At 38.9% G+C, this 23,156-nt stretch overlaps 1 protein-coding gene across 12 annotated transcripts in view; it reads right to left on the minus strand.

The window, feature by feature from the left end:
• Nucleotides 1-23,156, minus strand: part of LOC109031667 (G-protein coupled receptor Mth2) — a 95,625-nt gene that overhangs the window by 39,920 nt on the left and 32,549 nt on the right. For 7 of the 12 annotated variants that reach the window (XM_072306358.1, XM_019043320.2, XM_019043326.2 and 4 more), the window contains 2 exons: nucleotides 19,140-19,474; nucleotides 13,504-13,785 (listed from right to left, as the gene is read on the minus strand). In XM_072306358.1, coding sequence (XP_072162459.1) covers nucleotides 13,504-13,785; nucleotides 19,140-19,474 — 617 coding nt within the window. Of the gene's footprint in view, nucleotides 1-13,503; nucleotides 13,786-19,139; nucleotides 19,475-19,794; nucleotides 19,972-23,156 lie in introns of those variants that run through there. The other 5 variants (XM_019043325.2, XM_019043324.2, XM_019043327.2 and 2 more) reach the window with 2 other exon arrangements.

Consider the following 23,156-nt stretch of genomic DNA (forward strand, 5'->3'; position numbering starts at 1 on the left):
CCTAAAATTTTGAGGGGACCAAAAAGTTGCTACTTCAGACCGAGGAACATTGCCAAAGTTTAAAACTTCTATCTCAATTTGGAAAAAAGTTACAGGGGTGGTCAGTGACTTTTGGATAACCCTGTATATTTTAACTTTTGTTTTGCTCTTTGAGGGTTGTTTGATATTGTTGAGGAACTTGACTATAACTGCATGTGGTTGTAAATCTTAAAGATGCAATATGTGGTGAATAAAAATTGCTCCAAACTTAACCTTAAGAATCACTGATTTGAACATGCCTTCAGAAAATTGGAAAATCTTGCGAATTTAGGAACTTGAAATGAAAAGTGAACTCGTTTCATAAAATTGAAGGTATTATTTCCTATTCGGAGCACATTTTATCGCGCACAAGTTGAGTTGGTTTTTTTAACCTCGAAGGTCCCGTTTAGAAATGATTCCCCATCAAAAGACAAAAATTCGCTACGTTTTTCCTTATTCGAATCAGACCTGTTCTAGAAGGCCTCGTTCTTTTTGACTCTTCATCGCTGAAGAATTAAAACGTTCCGGGCGTATTGTGCGAAAACGGTGCATCGTAGAAAGTTGGCGCAATGAATCACTTTTGATCAGCATCTGAAGATGAATTGAATGCAGTAAAAAAATCAAAAATCGATGGTGGTGCACTTTCTTATAAGAAGTGTGCGGGGTCCATTAGATTTTAAGAAGGATCACTGAAATAGGAAGTAAGTGATTTTGATGGCATTTTGGCCTCCATTTGAGGCCTTAAATGAAGACTAAAATTATTGGTTTTCCGTTAGGACCTATAGCGATTTGCATTGATGAAATAACCCATCCCTCCCCATTGTAGGTTCCACCGTCCAGCGAAAATTTATTGAATAAATATTCTATTCCATCATTATAGCAAAGAGAACCGCACCTAAGCGTCTTTCCGAAATTGAGTTTCGTTCAAAATTCGTCTTGGGTATCTGGGTGATCTCACGATAAAAGGAATAGTCGTGTCGCCGTAGGTTATAAATGACTTACGGCAAAACGATTGAAAACCAAGATGATAAATTAATAGGAATGATGTCCCTGAACTTATCCATCCTAAAAAGTATGAAAAATTATGATTGTATTTAGTAATATGAGACTTACAGGCCGAATATGTCCGGTCGGTTACGCGTCGCCAACCCCAATTTTGAAGCATTAGGGCAATTTGCGTTAGTAAATAAGTAGGTACTGATCATGGAATCTTTGGCAATATTTGCCGAAAGGAGACTCTATAATGTTCAAGAAAATTGCCACGTTGAACTGAAATGTTAATTTTAAGCGAGAAGTGTCATTGGAAAGAATGTCGCCACTTTTAGAAACGTATTTTTGGTGTTGTACCTATTACCTAAGTGAAGTGTAGGTATATCTCGCCAGATGAAACAGGAGTTTCAAAACTTCAATCAAATTATTCCCTAAAGTTTTCTTGACTAAACCATTACTAATAAGTCGGCTTTTTCTACACTGAAAACTTTAATTTTTATGAAAACCAGTGATGTTTAGATCAGTAGCACTAATTACGCACTACACAAAATCCTCAATTTAATATTATTAAACTATAACAGGAAGTCCCTCAAGTTTAAAAAACTTTTAAGGCGGCAGTAATTTTACCTCTTATCTCAAGAATTGCCATGTTTCATTTTTTGTATCATCTTTCATTTCACATTTTTAAGTGTCGGTGTCCGTTACGCTGTGTCGGTTACGTTACCGACACAATTTGGCAGGGCCGCCATGCTTGCGTGGACCTCCAGCAGTCCCGCGGGAGGAGCTGATAGCTGATTCAATGGCTTGTTTAGCAATCACTATAACTTTGTACTGAATCAAAATAGTTCGCGTTCGTGCCAAAGATGGAAAATGGCAGTTTAATACATTTAAAATGAAGTAATGAAATTTATTTAAAATTGGTGCACTTTTATTTTTAAAGTGTTGCACATTTTAGCTATTCCTGTTGGGTAGGTATCGTAAAATCACCCGTCTTTTTTAGATGTAATCACTGAGTATAGCTAAAAAGCAAACTTCTTATCTTTATGAAAACGAGACATACTTACGTATGAGACAACCGTGAGTGCGCAAAAATTGACGTAGTTTCAGACAAAACAGCCTTACATGGTATTATTCCTCCAAAGAGCCCATGAAAATAGTGCTTTCAAGTAAAATGCCGCCCTTTTTGCGGATTTCTAACCTGAACAAGTGTATGTTGGGTGTTCAAAGCGCAACCACTGATGCCACGGAAGTATGCAGAAGTCATAAAGCATATTTATGACGAAACGAAATTTAAAGTGATTAAATTTGACCGTTTAAATTTCGTTTTTTTTTAAACTTATTTTCCCGAAATTTGGGGACTTGCCAACGTAATGTTGAACTGATTTTGACCTCACTGAGATAATGTGGAGGCAAATCGAGGGGAAATTGGCTTATTTCGCGAGAAAATTGAATGCTATTTGAATTGACGTATTTGGGGGGCCCGAACCCCCCCCCCCCCCTTTAAATTAAACTGACGTATTTGGAGTTCCAAAAACACCCTTAAAATTAGTTCGAAGTGATTTCTGCAATTTTTACTTAAAAGTGAACACAATTTGGTAAATTTTCTCGTTTTATTTTTCTCTTTACGATAATTTGAACCGGAGTTATGATTTTTTGAAAATAGGTTAAATTTGACCTTTGACCTATCATAACTCGGTCAAAAATTAAGATACTAATCTACGATTTGAGCCAAAATTCTTAGTTTTTTTATGTTTTTTCAAATGAGGTATCACAAGATAGAGGTTGCCATTTGAAAGAAAAAAGTTGGGGGGCCCCCGTCCCCCCTGAAGAGGGGACCAAAATTTTGACCCTCCCCCCCAAAAAAAAAGATTGTCTCCTTTGAGATAGGAACATTCCCAAAGTTTCATTTCCCTAGCTCAATTAGTTCAAAAGTTAGCACGGGTGGGACGGACTTTTTTTACACCCTGTATACTTACCTAATTGTAATAAAATTAGTCGATTTTCAATCAGCCAAACGATTTCTAAGAGTCTTTCAGATGATTGGTGGGAATTTGAATCTGACAGAAAACGGAGGCTTCTTTCAATAAAACTTTCCGCTCAGACGCTATGGCGTCACTTAAGTGAGCCCATTTTCTCAAAACTTCATTTTTGCACTTACGGGTCGTAAGTGCAAAAACAGCCGTAAGTTACGGCTCTCTTCACTATCACGGCAGTATATATTGTTAGCGCCGCGAGCAAACAATTTTCCGGCCAGCCGGGCGTTGCTCTTTGTTATCAACGCGCCGGCAGTCGCTCCATCTCTTATCAAACTACGCCCTTGCCTCCGCGACACTCGTAGGTCCCCCCCCCCCCGCCGCCGCCGCCGCTCCCACGTCGCGTGGCGACGCTGACCCGTTGACACCTTCACTGATCGCCAGGTAGCGCTCTCAGCTCTGCGTGGAGGTGTCCCATCAATTTCACCTTCACGCAATTTGATTTTAAGGGCATCCCAGCGGCCAAGCTGAAGAAAATCGAAATCAGTCCTCCTGGCGATTAAACTCCAGCTGGTGAATACTTAGGTCAAGTTAAGCCAACCGTCGCAGCATAGAAGAATCTTGGCGGTTCGGACGCTCCTCCCGCAGCAGCTAACAAGTCTCTCAGCTTATGTTAAGCCAAACACTCATCTTTGCCTTGTAGAATCTTGGCGATTCGAACGCTTCATCGAGCAGCGGTGTGCAGTCCAATCTCCATTCCTGGCTTACGGCTGTTGTTTAGCTCGTTCACGGCAAAGATATAGCATAGTCATCTGTAATGATCGTCACCTTCGTCCAAATTGACGGCGTCTTCAAACCTCACTGTTCGTGGCACTTTGCAGTTTGTACCCACTCAACCCACCGATGTTCTCAGGCGTCTGGGCCAGGCCAAGTTCGTAGATCCGGCTCTTCCATTCCGTCCGGTGCTGTCGTCGTAGGCGTCACTTACTGGAGTTTCCCGCCCCTAGCCAAACTTTCTGAGTTTGCCGGGCAATTTTTGGATCGCGTGAGCATCCCGGGGGCTATTCTCTCGCGACAGAACGGGACGAAGACTCCACATAAGCCGGACGACCAAAAGCACGATCCTTTCCCGTGCGTCTAGGCTCTCACCCCCACCCATTTTTTTGAGGCAAATCAACAGGCCAAAGCTCTCCCCCCTCCCTCGTCTTTAGCGTCATCCTGCGCCTCGGGCGCTGTTGCCAGGGAGTAGCCTAAGGCCTTGTCCACACGAGCGCTTATCAGAGAACTTATTCGACTAACTGCTCAGTTCCCGGAACTTGTTCCTTAAAACGAGGCATGCTGTCCACACGAGTTCGCCCGAACTGGAGCCGGAATTTCAATAAAACTATATAATTATTGCAAAATAATAGATTATTACGGCCGCCAAAGTAACAAAAATAAATGTCAAGACATGTAGAGGACGTAAAAAACAAAAACAAACAAATTCACATCTAAAGAAACATTATGTAGAAGCTCGGAGCACGGGGGAAGTTCCAGGTTTTGGAGGAATAAGTTTTTAGCTCAGCTAAAACTTGTTCCGGGAACAAGTTCCTCGAACTAAGTTCCGCGAACCGCGCTCGTGTGGACAACGCCTACCTACGTGGACACCCCTTCGGTTGTTTTCAGTGCCGCGCCGCACTGGCGCAAAAACCGTGCGGTCCGAAATGGCAGTTTGCCGTGGCTTCCCCAAGGTTCTTGGCCCCTTTTAGCGCGCTTTTTACCCCTCACACACCTATTGATAGTGATTGGTGATTAATGCTACTCCCAGACAGCAACTTTAACTCGAACTCCTTAGCATTGCCAGAGATTCAAAATTTCATGAAACTGCATGAACTGATTTCGTAATGAAATATCATGAAATTTCGTGGTGAATTTCATTAATGTTTTTAAAACTTCGATTCTCGAATAATTGGGCGTAGGTATTTACCCATACTGAAAAGAACTTCCCAAGTAGCATGGATTGCAATTTCATTGCAATGGATTGTGAGTTGATTGCAAATTTTTGCTTGTTGCCTATACGTTCATTTGAAGGCGCTTAAAAAGTTGCAATTTATTGCAATAAGTTTGCAAGAATGTAGATTATGCTTGTTGCCTAACCTTCTTTTTCAAGGCACTATAAAGACTGCAATTTCGGTGCAATCATGTTGTAACAAATTCACGCCATGTGCCTGGCATCCAATTCTCTAGTTGTTTTAAAGTTTTTTCGACTTAAATGTCTCACCTAACCCATATAGCCCAACATATTTTGAAAATATTGTCACCTTTATCAAAATATTTTCATGGCAATATTGTAAGTAAAATATTTTCAAAATATTTTTAAAACATTTTAAAGGAATATTTTGAAAATGTTTACAAAAATATTTTTAAAATAATTCAAAAATATTGCCTGTAAACATGCATGTTAAAAATATTCCTTAAGAAAGTTTTGAAAATATTTTAAAAATATTTTTGAAAATATTTTTAAGTTCTCAAGTTAGTATGTGGTGTAATTTACACCGGTGTAAATTTAGTGTGAGTACCTATTACGTGATATCGAAAAAAAAAATCAGACAAAAAAAATATGAAAAAAATTAATAACACGAAAAAAAAATAAATAATAGGCAAAAGAAAGAAGCCTGAGAAAAACGGCGTTAATCAAATCTATGATGAATGTTGAGCCACGCACTGACGCAATGCATGCGATAACAGCCTTAACAGGCGTGATTTCAACCAAGCTCATCATCAGCTCCCTGTAGCTCAGTGGAAGAGTGCTCCGCTGTGACATTCGCGGGTCGGGTTCAAGCCCACTCAAGGGCGTCCGGTATTTTATGCTGCTAAACGTCGTAGGACATTAGGTAAGCATGGGTTCGAATTATTATAATTTCCCCGGAAAATTTAGGGGTTGAAATTTAAAGGTCGTCAATATTGAAATTTCTTTGCAAAAAAAAAAAAATTGCAACTTTTTTACAATGAGGGGTCAGATGTTGTAAAATAATTGCAATTTTCTTGCAAGAAAGTTGAAATCATCTGGAAATTTTATTTCATTTAAATTGCAATTTTTTCGTTGCAAAATGCTACTTGGGTGGTATGTTGCACGCAAATTCCATGCACATAGTTCTTTTTGGCATGCATACGTCCACTTTATGTGGGTTGCATAAAATATGCAGCCCCTGAAAACCGTTGATATTTCATGAAAAATGAAATTTCATTTTGTCACTCTGAGCATAACAGAACAGATGCTGCGGAGAGCTCCACCCCGCTATGACGATGGCGATGGAAATGGTGGTGCATGATGGCAGGAAAATCCCACCTTCTACAAAATATGCCTCTCTGAAAGATAAAGTTTGTGGTCCCCGTGTCCCGAGGAAATATTCCCCCACGAAAATGAAATAGGGTGGGGGAAGGGGGAGCCATCTCTACTTTTTGGGAGTGAGTGCGGTTCGATTAAGATTGATGTCAGAGACTTACCCTCTGAACCAAGTCCTGACCTCAGTCCCGCTTACCTCAGAGACATCTCTGCACTTAGGTAAGTCTTTCTCCCGACGTCAGTGCCTCTTACCTCAGTGCTGACTTCTTGGGTAAGTGCTTTAACACTTACGTCAGAGAAAACTGAACTGACCTCAGAGCAAATTGCACTGACCTCAGTGGAAAATTCACTGACCTAACACTTGCCATTTTTACCAGGGTTAGAATTAGGAAACGGAGAGAAGCAAAGCCGTTTTCTGAATTGAAGAATCCATGGAGTGTCGTTTGCAGAGATCAGTTTCCTTAAAATTAGGAAACGGGCATAGCATTTCCTGTTTCCTCAATTTAAGGATCTATGTGATGTTGATCGAAGAAACCCATTTCCCTAAAATTAGGATATAAAAAAATTACCAAGCGCCTACTGAGGAGGTGGATGCAATGTGCCGTACACCACCATGTATTTGGCGAGTTGCTCAAGAGGGGCCTTCCAAATATACCGTCGCACCTTTGGCGGAAGGGCGCATCTACACTTTGAGATGATGAGCCCTTCCGTCCGTATACCACCATGCTCTCTACGGCTTACCTACGTGAAAATTTCGATGCACCCTTACGCCCATGAGTGACATCAGGCTCATAAAAAACGTAACGCTAATCCAATTTTTGGATCCCCACTCACTTCTCCCCTCGTAACACCTTTGCGACGTAGGTCCCTATTCTTTCACACGTAAAAACAAAACGGCGTAACGCTCTCCTTATTGACCTCCCTTACAGCGTTACATATAATTTGAATGGTCCTTTACAGAAATCCGCCCGAACCGCTTGGACGGCGTTATTCGTAAGATCTACTCCTCTCCAACCAAATTCAGTAATCCATTATTCTCTTGTTCGTTAAGGATTTACGCGTCGGAAAGGTGGAGGTTTTGATAAAACACAATTTTTGTGCCTTATCTATCAAAAATATTGTTTTCAGTCCAAAATGTCAGAATAATTTCTAGAAATGAACGGATCAGAGCCAAAGTTCCTTTTATATTTTTCGGTGAATTTTCTGATTCGACGAGAATTTCTTTAAATTTTCTATACAAAAGCGTGCGTCCGTTAATGTAGGTACGAGGGTCATCCAAAAAGTAAGGTTCCCTACCTTGTATCTTCCAAACGAAAAAAGATAAATTAAATCGATAAAAAGACACTTATATTAGGCATACTCTAAGCTTAAAAACAAGCTCAAGTTTTTGAAAATCGGTCAAGAGGTTTGCGATAAAACTTAATTTTACTGCGACAACCTCCTGTCGCCGCGTGCCCACCTCCGGGGTGCATATTCCCAAACCCCGCGTGGATTGTAAAATCCCGTTTAGACCCCAACCGAAGCCCCTTGTGCGGGTCCGAGACTCCTCCGCACCGGCTCGGCTCAGGTACCCAAGTAGCATGGATTGCAATTTCATTGCAATGGATTGTGAGTTGATTGCAATTTTTGCTTGTTGCCTATACGTTCATTTGAAGGCGCTTAAAAAGTTGCAATTTTATTGCAATAAGTTTGCAAGAAATGTAGATTATGCTTGTTGCCTAACCTTCTTTTTCAAGGCACTATAAAGACTGCAATTTCGGTGCAATCATGTTGTAACAAATTCACGCCATGTGCCTGGCATCCAATTCTCTAGTTGTTTTAAAGTTTTTTCGACTTAAATGTCTCACCTAACCCATATAGCCCAACATATTTTGAAAATATTGTCACCTTTATCAAAATATTTTCATGGCAATATTGTAATTAAAATATTTTCAAAATATTTTTAAAACATTTTAAAGGAATATTTTGAAAATGTTTACAAAAAATATTTTTAAAATAATTCAAAAATATTGCCTGTAAACATGCATGTTAAAAATATTCCTTAAGAAAGTTTTGAAAATATTTTAAAAATATTTTTGAAAATATTTTTAAGTTCTCAAGTTAGTATGTGGTGTAATTTACACCGGTGTAAATTTAGTGTGAGTACCTATTACGTGATATCGAAAAAAAAAATCAGACAAAAAAAATATGAAAAAAATAAATAACACGAAAAAAAATAAATAATAGGCAAAAGAAAGAAGCCTGAGAAAAACGGCGTTAATCAAATCTATGATGAATGTTGAGCCACGCACTGACGCAATGCATGCGATAACAGCCTTAACAGGCGTGATTTCAACCCAGCTCATCATCAGCTCCCTGTAGCTCAGTGGAAGAGTGCTCCGCTATGACATTCGCGGGTCGGGTTCAAGCCCACTCAAGGGCGTCCGGTATTTTATGCTGCTAAACGTCGTAGGACATTAGGTAAGCATGGGTTCGAATTATTATAATTTCCCCGGAAAATTTAGGGGTTGAAATTTAAAGGTCGTCAATATTGAAATTTCTTTGCAAAAAAAAAAATTGCAACTTTTTTACAATGAGGGGGTCAGATGTTGTAAAATAATTGCAATTTTCTTGCAAGAAAGTTGAAATCATCTGGAAATTTTATTTCATTTAAATTGCAATTTTTTCGTTGCAAAATGCTACTTGGGTAGTCTCTCATCTCCGTCCAACCTTCATGCCCTTCCTCTGATTTCTTCTCAACAGTTTTGGCCACGAATTAATCGATGTAATATTTATTTATTCAGTTGAATCTTTTGAAACAGCAGAATTTGAGGACTTTTTCGGTAAAAGGGCGAATGGAGCTTGCCATGCTGTTGCGATTGCGCAGTTTTCTTACCGTTCGCGGCAAATGAAATTCATTCATAGTCGATTTATGTCCTTTAAATCGCCAGGAAAAACTCTGAGCAGATTCAACGAAAAATAAACAGCAAAACAGTCGGATAGAGAACTACGTTGCACAATCTTAGCAGAAATGGACGTCTCATACGCCCTTTCACCGAAAAATGCCTAAATTACGTGCAGTGGAAATATTTTTTAATGCCGAAAATTTCGCAATGCAGAGTCATGACGTCACCTTCGTTGATCGCATGATCAATAAACTTGTCTATTGGCTATGCCTACCGTTTTGTTCTTTGTAAAAAACATTTTTGATGGAAAACTCTCGGAACATTTTTAGAGCAGCGCAATGCATATGCATCTCACAAGCCTCTTTGATTAGTGGAATTTGCGGAGGAATTTACGGAGAATTTGTACTGGAAAAAAATGATTACGTAAGAATTAATATTCTTGAATTTGCCGCTAGGAGGAGATTTCTCTTGGCTTAAGCTGCAAAATGCGTACCTACTTTGAGAAAAAAGCCGCTGCCGCTCATATCAAGCAGGATTCGGCCTTATTCCAGTGACCTTATTCTTGATTCAAGAGCAGTATTCTTGACGAAAAATTCAAGTAATTTTTTTTTTCTTTTTTCAATTATTTCCTTTCTTTTACTTATATAGTTCTGCGCAGAACCTATCACCTTGCTTGAAAGGATAAACAGTAAACCTGGTGGTGAAGAAAAGTTATAAAAAAAAGTTTCTGCATTTGCGAGGATGAATATGCACTTGGTGTCTCACCCGAATCAATAGGAGAGCTATTAAAACCCCATTAAATAGGAATAGAAATTTTTATGAAAAATAAATGTTCCCCAAAAAAAGTTCATCATTCAACTACGTTGTTTGAGAGACTGAACATAATGAATGAAGGCAGAAACCTAAAAATACTGTTTCAAATGAAAATGATTACTTAAAGCAAAGTTGATAAATTTTTTCGCGGTGTTTGGAAACATTAGAATGATCAAATGAGCACATGTAGGCTAAGTATACTTAGGTAAATGGTGAATCGATGTTTGGTATTTGAAATCCATCTCGGAAGAGACAGGGTATGACTTGACTCTGACCTGAAAAAATCGTCCCAAGTGGATCGAATAATCACGGTTTTTCATGAACAAGTCAATGGTGCATTTCAAAATGCACTCAACATGTGACAACTCTGCGAAGGGCTTGTTTTGAGGAGGAAGAAGATATTTTCCGGAAAACAAAAAGAGTGGACCGCGAGGTCACCCCCATTCATTCCGAAGGGTTGAAGAGACAATCAGACGGCGCGGCGAGACGCGAGACGGGAGAAAGGAGAAAGGAGAGAGGATGGCCGCAGTGCCCAAGGCCACTTGCTGAAGAGGCCCATGCCGACCACGGCAGGACTCAGAAGGCAGCGGCTAACGATTTTGAGGACAGGCTAGATTTTTCACAATCCACGCGGGGTTTGGGAATATGCCTCCGGGGTCAGGATGCGCAGAGTCGATTATTTCAGACTCGGGAAGTCGCCTCTAAACATCACATCAAAAAGGACTTTGAACGTTTTCATTGAGTAGGTCTTAACTTACTTTTTGACGTAGTCTCCACATCTCTTTTGACATTTCTGGTATCATTGCAGCTTGCAGCAGCTTCTTGATGCCGTCCGCGTTAAACCTCTCGCCTTGGCTCCGAAACCAGTCATTGGCAGCGATCTGCACTTCCAAATCGGTGCTTTGCGTCGGGAAATTTTCCTCCAATCCTCCATACTCTCTTAATTTAGACTTAAGTGACTTTCATCCGTTCCCGAGCGGATAATTTCAACGATGAAAAGCGATTGCTAACCGATTCAGAGGTACAGACCGCTGTAAATATGACTGGTTTCAGAGCCAAGCGAGAGGTTTAACGTGAACGGCATCAAGAAGCTGCTGCAATGATACCAGAAATGTCAAAATAGATGTGGAGACTACGTCAAGAAGTAAGTTAAGACCTACTCAATGAAAATTTTTAAATTCCTTTTTGATGCGATGTTTAGAGGCGACTTCCCGAGTCTGAAATAATCGACTCTCAGCGCATCCTGACTCCGGAGGTGGGCACGAGGCAATAGGAGGTTGTCGCAGTAAAATTAAGTTTTCTCGCGAACCTCTTGACCGATTTTCAAAAACTTGAGCTTATTTTAAAGCTTAGAGTATGCCTAATAAGTGTCTTTTTATCGATTTGATTTATCTTTTTTCGTTCGGAAGATACAAGGTAGGGAACCTTACTTTTTGGATGACCCTCGTAAAAATAAATAATGTGAAGCTTTTCAACATTTTACTGCAAGTACACTCTTTGAATCTGGTAGTAGCTTCGAACATTTTTAAGTGTCTTCAAATCCCAGAAAGCCTGACTCGGCCCGATATGTACTCATTAAAGTATTACCTATACATGCCTTAATCACCACATCTTTACCGCTGTTCCGAGTACATTTTGAAAACTCCATAGAGATCATTTTTTTTTATGTGCCAATTTTATAGCCAGCATTAAATAATCTTAGATTATTTTGTCTATCCTTTATTGGAATTTTAAATCATATTTACTTTCAGTATGAGAAGCGGTTCTCACATGAGCCTCCTTGATTTACGCATTAACCTTAATGATATGGGCGTCAGATTGGATAATGGAATGAGTGATAATGGGCCTGTTGCAAACTTTTGCTAGAACAAAAATAAGAGTTGTTTCTTATAGATAATGCCTCAAAAATCACGATGAGCGCATCGGCAAAGTCTGAAATGCACTCATAACTTCACAATCTGCGTAAGAAATTTGCGTTTTTTTAAGTTTCCCGCTTCAAAAACGATACTACGGCATAGGTGAACATTTTGTTAGAGGAGTCGCTCCATCGTCGGCGATATTCATCATGGCCGACGCTTGCACGCAGTTCCGCGCGTAATTCAAGGAGAGTTCAAGGTCAATCAATTCGGGCGTGGAAAATATGAACGTTAACACACCGATTGTTATCTGGTCTAATCCAGTTCAGGTGTTATCTCGTCCCATCAAACTTTGTTTTGGCGGATTGGCGTCGGCTATGATGATTATTGCCGACGATGGAACGACTCCTCTTACAAAATGTTCACCTGTGCCGTAGTATCGTTTTTGAAGCGGGAAGCTCAAAAAACCGCAAATTTCTTACGCAGTTTGTGAAGTTATGAGTGCATTTCAGAGTTTGCCGATGCGCTCATCGTGATTTTTGAGGCATTATCTATAAGAAACAACTCTTAGTTTTGCTCTAGCAAAAGTTTGCAACAGGCCCATTTAATACCTTTGAGAGGCACGTATGAAAATCTGTCCTTTAACCAGACATAAATAAAAAAATAATCTACTCCATGATCATACTATCTCCGAATGAAAAAGAAAGGGGCATAGGTACGTTGGTAAAGTTATGGCGGCGATGGCCCACGGTCTTTAAATAATATCTGAAAACCGGCTGATAAACAGAGAGAAAAGGGAAATATGTGGATATTTAATATATTTAGATGATAATTGAGGTAGTATTTGCTAGATAAACCCAAGTGCTATTGAACGGTAGCAGGTGGGCATCTGTGTAGCCAAAGAGATGGATGCGAATAGGTTTAACATAGCGAAATAACTCCTCATCGTTCGCGAGGGTAGGATGGCCGAGTGGACTACGGTGTCGGAATCTCACTCTTCCCGGGACAATGTCGAAGGTTACAGGATCAAATTTCAGCCAGGGCGAAACGGAGTTCTTCATCAGGATACCAGAGGGAGCGCGAAGCGCGTCAACTACGTGAAGGAAATTAACCTCGGCAGTGCCAACGATAGTGGTGTGCGCTTCAACGGATATGGACACTAAGCGGGGAGGCGATTCTCAAAGCAGCGACGCGGCGGGACCGGCCGTTTCCTAATTTTAAGGAAACGCTTGCAGGTACTGTTTCCTTTTTTTGAGGAAACGTTTCCTGAAAACAACACAACACTTACTTACTTTTAGGATACTCTTCGCGCGGCGGTGTTTCCTAATTTGAAGGAAACGTTTTGTGCTTCAATGTAACAGGAGTTTTGGTTCAAGAAATCGCGTTTTCATCGACCAAGGCAATACCGTTTTCTTCATTCAAGACTTCGTTTCTTGTCAACTTTTTTCAAGTATCCAATTCTCTTAGGTCAACACGGCGTCGCCTTAAATTTAGGAAACGTTTTTTTCAGTGAATGGTACCTAGTGCCGATGAAAATGGAATTACTTTTCAGATTTTCGATCTTCAATCTTAAATCTTAAAAAACTGAGGATGAAATACGTACCCACAGTGTAATTTTGAGGGCCTCTAAAATGAAGACTTACCTGCAATTGTACAAAATCTTCCGGCAATTAAGATGTTCCACTGCGCGAAAGTCAGAGTGGTAAAAGAGACGAGTAGACTACTTATGTAGCATATGAGACTCTTCCTATGGTAATTCCAGCGTGGCTGGACGCAGAAAAGCACCACCAATGTTGCAGCAAGAAAAGGGATGGATATGAGTTGGCCGTAAGTGTACATGACACAACATGGTTCGTGGTCCTTTTCTTCCGAACTGTCATCAGGGAAACACAGTCGTGGCAAGATCGTTGAAACTTTTGAAAGATCTGAGAAATTGAAGGACTGGAAAGTTGAACTTTACAAGTAATTATCGAAAATCAAGTTAATAACGCAAGAAAACATTTAAAAGAGTCCTCATCGTAAGCTGAGGATCAAAAAATAACAGAGCCCAAAGGTTGGGACACACAGCGGTCAGGGGGTAAAACCCCTAATAATTGCTATAAAATGAGGAGCATATTGCCACACGTTCTGTTTTACCATATATATTAAAAATTAATTTGGTGTAAGGAACTGCAATGCAGAGTGGCCCGGAAATACAGTATGTATTAGAATATATGTATGGTTGGTCGGTAGATACGTTTATACCTAAAGATGCTTTTAGCATCTAGGTCATTAACACATTTAAGGAGAGATCAAAATAGTGTAATACAGCATTTAAATTTAAAAAGTAGGGGTCACAAAAGGGTAGTACACAAAATTAAAAGATAGGTCGAGAAAAGAATACATTAAATTTGGAGATTAATTCGTTTAAAAAAGAGGGATTTCATGAAAAAAATTTGAAGGTATGATGTATGTACGGTTGGTTGTTGGGTACGTTCATTTGGTGCTTGTAACATCTGAGCCATTAACACCTTAGAGGAGAGATCAAAATAGTGTAGTACAGAATTTAAAAAAATTTAAAAAAAATAGGGGTCACAAAAGGGTAGTACACAAAATTAAAAGATAGGTCGAGAAAAGAATACATTAAATTTGGAGATTAATTCGTTTAAAAAAGAGGGATTTCATGAAAAAAATTTGAAAGTATGGTATTGAGATCAGAAAGTGGAGGGAAAATTTTGGATCTTAATTGTTGATAGGCAGGGTATGTTATTAAAAAGTGTGTAATTGAGAGGGGGACATTACAAGAGATGCAGATTGGGGATTGGACTTTCTTAATTATGCACCTATTGGTGGATGAAAGACGTTTGTTCAATGCACTGCCTGGTTAGTTTTACTTGATCCACACGTGGCACGTGATAGACCAAAAAGTTGGGGGAACATGGACATTGGAGGATTTTTATGTTGGCAATGCACTGTCCACTCTTGGTGCCAATTTGTGTAGATTTCTCTTTTGATGTACTTGTTGAGGTCCTCGGTTGCGACAGTCAGGGGGAGGAAAGGGCCAGCAGATGAAGCAGCTTCTTTCGCGGGAGTATCAGCTTCCGTGTTTCCAGCAACGCCTACATGTGACATGACCCGGGCACCAGCAGACAGCTTGTGAGAAATTGAGAGAGAGAAGATGATGTAGGGAATTTTGGATTTGGATAATGAGTGGACTGGGGCAGTTTGGAGAGCAGACAGAACACTCAGTGAGTCAGAGCATACAATGGCTTTATTACCTTCTGTCTCTTGAAAAAAATTTAATACCTGGAGTATAGCAAAGGCTTCGGCAGTAAAATTGGAGGCAATAGGAGTATGTATGTAAGGGTGTATGTATGTATGTATGGGTTGTTAGATACGTTTATTTGGTGCTTTTAACAATTTAGCCATTAACACCTTAGAGGAGAGAATGTATGTATGTATGTATGTATGTATGTATGTATGTATGTATGTATGTATGTATGTATGTATGTATGTATGTATGTATGTATGTATGTATGTACGTATGTACGTATGTACGTATGTACGTAAGTACGTAATGTACGTAAGTACGTATATGTACGTAAGTACGTATATGTACGTAAGTACGTATATGTACGTATGTACGTATATGTACGTAAGTACGTATATGTACGTATGTACGCATGTACGTATGTACGTATGTACGTATGTACGTATGTAGTTAGTTAGTTATAATTTTGAGACATTCAGCGACTCAGGCTATTAACGTCTTTACAGATAATTTTGAAAATAGGAGTATAAACGAAAATTTAGATTTTTAAATTAAGAGAGGTGAAGAGTTTCAGAATTTTGGTGGCAATATTAGGTTCATCGCATGTAAGAGGGTTTGTATTTCTGTTGATTGTAGGGGAGTAGATCTGTGACGTATGTAAGTATGTATGTATGTATGTATGTATGTATGTATCTATGTATGAATGTATGTATGAATGTATGTATGTATGTATGTATGTATGTACGTATGTATGTATGTATGTATGTATGAAAAAATTAAACACTAAGAAGCGGCCCAAAACTGTATATAACAAGGTGGAGAAATGGTGCTGGGTCCACACCATTTCGCGGGGAAAAAAAGCCAAGAAATACCGAAAATTAAAATTAGAGTCACCCTGAGCTGAACACTCTCCCCCCTCAGTTACGTACTGGTGCGCATTAGAGTTCTAAAAATTTATTTTTGAATTTAAATTAGAGTCACCCTGAGCTGAACACTCTCCCCCCTCAGTTACGTACTGGTGCGCATTAGAGTTCTAAAAATTTATTTTTTTTGACTCTAATTTTAATTTTTGGTATTTCTTGGCTTTGTTTCCCCGCGAAATGGTGTGGACCCAGCACCATTTCTCCACCTTGTTATGTATGTATGTATGTATGTATGTATGTATGTATGTATGTATGTATGTATGTATGTATGTATGTATGTATGTATGTATGTATGTATGTATGTATGTATGTATGTATGTATGTATGTAGTGGTTGGTTGGTAAATACATTTATTTGGTGCTTTAACATTGAAGCCATTAACACCGTAGATGAGGAGAGATCGTCAAAAAAACATAATTTAAATATTTAAGAAGTAGGAGTCACAAAAAGGGTAGTAGAAAATTAAAAATTTAGGACAAGGAAAGGATGCATTAAATTTGGAGATGGGCAAGGAAAGAATACATTAAATTTGGAGATTAATTCGTTTAAAAAAGGGAGGGATTTCATGAAAATACTTTGAAAGGATTATGTATGTATGAATGTATGTATGTATGTATGTATGTATGTATGTATGTATGTATGTATGTATGTATGTATGTATGGGATTGTACGATCAATGGTTATGGGGTCCGTACACACGCTTCTGTCCCACCTTGTGGGGACTCCCTATCCTTGTGGGATCATTTTCCGTGGCCCCATAACCAAAATCGTGACAGAAAATGGCATTTATCGGCTAAAAAAAAAGCCCGATAGGTCAGATTAGGTTAGGTTAGGTAAGGTTAGGTTAGGTTAGGTTAGGTTAGGTTAGGTTAAATTAGGTTAAATTAGGTTAAATTAGGTTAGAAGAAATTAGGCTGTTTCGGCCAAAATATCGTTAGGTTAGGTTAGGTTAGGTTTGGTTAGGTTAAGTTAGGTTAGGTTAGGTTAGTTTAGGTTAGGTTAGGTTAGTTTTACAACAACACACAAATCCAGTGGCCCCACAACTATTGTCGTACAAGACTGTGTGTATGTATGTATGTATGTATGGTATGGTATGTATGTATGTATGTATGTATGTATGTATGTATGTAATTAGTTAGTTATTATAATTTTGAGACATTCAGCGACTCAGGCTATTAACGTCTTTACAGATAATTTTGAAAATATATAGGAGTATAAACGAAAATTTAGATTTTTAAATTAAGAGAGGTGAAGAGTTTCAGAATTTTGGTGGTATGTATGTATGTATGTATGTCTGTATGTATGTATGTATGTATGTATGTATGTATGTATGTATGTATGTATGTATGTATGTATGTATGTATGGTTGGTTGGTAAATACATTTATTTGGTGCTTTAACATTGAAGCCATTAACACCGTAGATGAGGAGAGATCGTCAAAAAAGTATGTATGTATGTATGTATGTATGTATGTATGTATGGTTGGTAGTACGTATGGTTGATTGGTGGGTAACGCATGTACGTGCGTCCATATGGTTGGTTGGTAGATACGTTTATTTAAAAGTGTTATTAACATCCGGGTAATTAACACCTTAGAGGAAGATCAAAATAGGGTAGGTACATATGTACGTGCGTGCGTACGTGCTTACGTACGTACATGCATTTACACCTTTTCAAGATTTTCCGATCTTTAAGTAGTTACATCTTCCTTACGTTGCAAGATATTTTGACCAAAATCTTTCATTTTCTAGAGCGTCATCAGAGCTTCTATTCTGCGAGAAAAATGGACATTTGAGACAGTAGATTTTAAGGGGGTGGGGCTCGAAAATGGAGGAGGGTCAATTCTTGTCCTCTTAATAGCTCAAGCTTAAATTAATATTTTGGGCCTCTATTTCATATCACTGCAACGCCCCGCAGATTATTTCTCTGTGAAACATAGCCTGTTGCTGTGCGCGGGGCAATGCAACAAAATGCTTTTATTCCCCCGTAGGATTGAAATAAAATTTTTTCACAGCCCCGCACAAAAAATGTATAAATTACTGACTGGGGGAGGAAGTTTTCGGAAAATTTGTTCTTCGCATAGTGGGTAAGGGAAAGGAAGTTTCTTGGAAAACTATTCATCACTTCATTCAACTATACAACTACCATTCAACTATTCGTATTTTTTTTTCAAGGAATTGTTAGGTTGTTCAAGAAAATATGGTTTCTTGAGTTCAAGAAAATTTTGTTATCTTGGATCAAGGGAACCGTTGGCTTTGGTCCGGAAACTTGCATCCTTAAAGGATCCCGGACCCTCTTTATGGGAAAGTGCACCACGATCGACTTTTAATTTTTTCACAGCATTCAATTCATCTTAAGATGCTGATCAAAAATTGAAATTGCGCCAACTCTTTACGATGCACCGTTTTCGCACAATACGCCTGGAACGCTTCAATTCTTTGGCGATAAAAAGTCAAAAAGAGCGAGGCATTCGAGAACAGGTCTGATTTGAATAAGGAAAAACGTAGCGCGTTTCTGTCTTCTTATCTATTCCCGTCTACTCTGGGGCTATCTCCCTCCCGCTTTCGTCCGTTTGATGTTTACTGTTTTTCTCTGACTTTCCTGTTCTTAGGTATGCTACTCACGAATCTGATTTGGATGATCAAGCAGAAGAGAGTGCAGAATCCAAGATGAAACTGCTCCACGGTGCTGGAATTCCCCTGATTTCCTTGTTGATACTTGACACACAGCTGACCGTTCACTCGAGTGCTGAAATGAGGAATTTTTCTGGCTCTTCAACGCCGAACAATTAAAGCGTTCCGGGCGTAGAGTGCGAAAACGGTGCGTCGTAGAAAGTTGGAGCAATGATGGCGTTTGATCAACATCTTGAGATGAATTGAATGCAATAAAAAAATTAAAAATGATCGTGGTGCACTTTTCCATACCTAAGGAGTGTGCGGGGTCCGTTAGAAAAAGTTTTCATCTAGTGTATAGGGTAGCGCCCTTCACAGGTTGAGCCGCATAGCGGCCAGAGTCATCAACCTCCTTAGTTATTAATAGGTACTTTCATATGGTAACACGTTCATAATGAAATAGGTAGATATTATTTATAGTAGCGAGTTCTTACCTAGATCACTAACGACAGTTGCTTCTAGACAGTAAACAGATACGTTGTAATACTTATTAGGGTAGTTGGGCATGTACAGACGTCCATCGGGCAAAATCTCATAGAGATCGTCAGAATCCTCCTCAGGATTGAGTACGAACATATCTTGGCAGTCTGGTCTACCTATAAAAGTAAATCCAGTGGAGAAGTTCGCAGTAAAATCTTGATCATCATTTCTGAGGCTGAAGGGCAGGTTAATTTTGTGCAAATCTGAGGGCATGCATTTGTCACCAACCATAGCTTCACCTTCTTTACAGCATTTTCGCCAGCAAGTGAGTTTCTCACAAACGCACAGCCTAACAAAAAGAAGAGGAATGATCTTATAGTTTTTCCCCTTGACGTTTGTGCGTCTATCGACTTCGTTTTTTTTTTAAAAAAAAAAAAGTGGCATGCTATCGACAATGGATATATGTATAGAGCATCGATCTATAAATTATGTCGGTCTACCTTTATATTCAAAATTCGATCAGGACTGGCTCCAGGTATTTTTCAAGGACGCTCCGGTGGGAAAGGATTTGATGGAGTTCCCCGGAAAGTGAGGGAAGGTGGCACAGAGCCTCGGAAAAAGTTTGAAACTGTAGGGTTTCTCCGATGATATCATTAACCAAAGCCTTACCTATCAACCGAGTCGGAACAGACCTGATGGTGGCTGTAAAAAAGTTCGCAATTTTCCTATTTTGTCTTCTAAAATTCATGCTGTGCTTTGCGAAGTCGTCCACAAAAATCCTCTTGAGTCGGGTTCTTGCTAACATGGCTTGGAAAGAAATAAATATGTATATTGTGGTCACGGGGATTTTTCATCCATCACCCCTTAAATTTCCAAGCATGTCTCTTAGGTAAGTTACGTTCAGTGTCCTTGATAATTGGACTTGAATCTATTAGTAAAACCGAATTAATAAATAAATGGATAGGTAATAAATAAATAAATAAATGGATAGATGATAAATAAGTAAATGAAACGGTGCAATACTGCAATACCTAAAGATGAAATAAAAGGGAAAATTTTATAGGCCCTAATTGAAAAAAATAGATCTAAGTTGAGTATTTAAACTTGCAAGAAGTAGATATAGGATTCTCTTTGGAGGAAATTGTCAATCGTCATTTGTATCGCATAGGTACAACAGCTTTTTTTGAGAATAATCCTCACCTCAAAAAAAAGGAAATGTCGAAGTAGCATTAACCGCCATGTTGAAATGACATCACAGAAATTATGTTGATATAGGCTGCACTCCCCGTAACCCAACATGGTTTGACTTAATTCTACATTTGCCGTCATGTTGAATCAACATGACCGAGAATGCTTCTACCTGTCATGTTGAATCAACATGACGGTAATATTCGAGTAACATTACGCATGTTAATTCAACCAAATTCATGTAAATTTAGCATTATGTCAGACTGAAACTGCATTACACATGTTGTTTTACCATTCCTTTGGTTGAAAGAACATTAACATTTTGTTGAATTAGCATATGCAGTGTTATGTTACCATTTGCTTTCATATTGTTTCAGGAGTACCGTGGTGCTCTTGAAACATCATCTACGTACTGAAAAGGGGGATGGCGTGTTCTCCTCCTCTCCCTCCTCCTCATCTCCCTCCTCCTCATCTCCCTCCCCTCCTCCCTCCCTCCACCTCCCTCCCCCTCCCTCCATTCATGATTTCGTTTCATAAGCTAGACATCTAAGCCACCTGACTCGATAGTCTTGACACTTAGACAAGATTGTCTACTCACTGCGAGTAACGTTCAAATTAAAAATAGCGTACCTATTTTTTATTCAGAGAACTGGTACTATTACTCTTTTCAAACCATTCGTTGGTACATTCTGAAAAAGTCTCTTAAGAAATACGTCCCAAAGTATTTACTTAAAAAAATTTCTGGATACCCAATTGATAAGGTAAAAACACAATTGAGACACTTTCGGAAACAAAATAAATCGACTCGAATAACGCTATTAACGCTCACCATGACAAATAAATGGTAATATGGTAATAATACTTACACATGAAACAAAAAGAATTACTTTTAAGTTGATGATAGTTTATTATTCTTCGTTCAAAAACATTTTCGCTCGTGTGGTTAAAGCTCTTAGAATCATACGTTTCTAATTATTTGATTATATTTTTTATTTTCAATGTTTGATTTATTTATATTATTAATTATTATTATGATATAAAATAAGAATAAAAATGACAATCGTAAACACTGAAGAAAGTGAACATCGTTGTTGGAGGAGAAAAAAATAGTTCGTGATAAATTGTTAATTTTTATATGGTGCATAATGTAAATTCCTTTTCGTAAATAGTGAATGGAAAAAAAGAAAAACCTAACAATCTGATGCGGTATGCATTTCACACAACTTAGACGGCAAAAAAAGGAAAAAGTAATTCAGTGGGATATGGAAACACTTAAAATTCGTCTTTTGGAACCACAAGCCCGGATGGCTCGGTTGGTAGAACACTCCGCTTATAATAGGTAGGTCCCGCGTTCAAATCCCGAAAAAGTCGGAAAAATTTGATAGGTCGGATGGGATGATTCTGGGTTGAGAGTAGTATCGGAAGTATAACTACATTAAAATACGATTCAATTTTCATAAAAATAACGTAATTTATTTTAATTTGTAGCATTTGACGTACTCGTATATCAACATGATTGTCATGTTAAATCAACATGATTGTCATGTTAAATCAACACGACAGCATGTTAAGTCAACGTGACGACAGTCATGTTGATTTAACATGACGGCTATCATGTTTCTTCAACATTTTTGATTATGTTCCCGTAACATGCTGTAAGCTTGTACCCGTTTTTAAGACGCCCGTCATGCTGAATCAAGCTTGCTCAAGCTTAAAGTAACATTTTTTTTTTTTGAGTGCACCTCATTTCCCTAAAAATTTCAATTTTTTTGGTCGCGAATGATTCGTATGAGGCTCATGCGTTGGGTCCATCATCTTTCTTGGTTTTTAATTTTAGTCAAACTTGACCGAGATTTTTTTACTTCATCAGTGCAATTCATCGCACGCCATTTTGACCCTGCTAAGAGCTCGGGACGAATCACCTTACCTTATCCGAACTTTAATCAGCATGGTTTAAAATGAAGCCGTTCATAATTTTTTTAACAGTTATCCACGCCTCTTAGTTAATTTAGATCCATCCTGTGGGGTAGGTACCTAATAAGGAGCCGTTCATGCAATAGATAACGCTAAATTCGGGATTTCTTTAGCCCCCCGCCCTCGTGACGCTTTTGTTAGCGCGTGACGTTTGACGTTAGCAGTCTTTATCCCTTTATCGATAAACATTCCTAGTAGCCAAAATACAAGTTTCATGTACTTATCAAGTATACATTTATATTTAATACTTATTTATTATTTAATGACTAGCGACCCTTACGTGCTTCGCACGTAGCAGTTCATGCAGACTGAATGACAGGAGAAAAAATACGGCGATTCTCGGATTCAGCTGCCAAAATTACACAAGAGCCATTTATCGCATTCTTATTCAAGTTTCCTGTCTGTTCTTACCATCAATATTTTTTCGGACAAGTGATCCTTTTCGCCCTTCTAACGTCATACAGGGTGATCCAAAAGTCCCTTCCACCCCCCCTAACTTTTTACTTAATTGAGGTAAAGATTTGAAACTTGGGGGATAATCCTAGGTCAAAGGGAGCTCCTTTTTGGCCCACTAAAATTTTCAGGGGGCCTCCCTTGGGGGGGGGAGGGGGGGGGGGGGCAACGGCCCCCAACTTTTAATTTTCAAATGGGAAGACCCCTTTTGTGATAGCTCGTTCGAAAGAGCATAAGAAAAGAAAACTTTTCGCGCGAACCCGAAGTCAATATCTCAAACCGTTTCAAAATGGCGGCCGGTTAAAGTTCAAAATGGCCGAAAATTCACACTGGTTATTTGTCGATGGATTTGCGCGGAAATCGATATGCAGGGGTATTTTGACACGAGAAAAACGAATTTGACGTTAGATTTTCAA

This window comes from Bemisia tabaci, chromosome 1 (genome assembly GCF_918797505.1).
Source record: "Bemisia tabaci chromosome 1, PGI_BMITA_v3".
NCBI lineage: Eukaryota > Metazoa > Arthropoda > Insecta > Hemiptera > Aleyrodidae > Bemisia > Bemisia tabaci.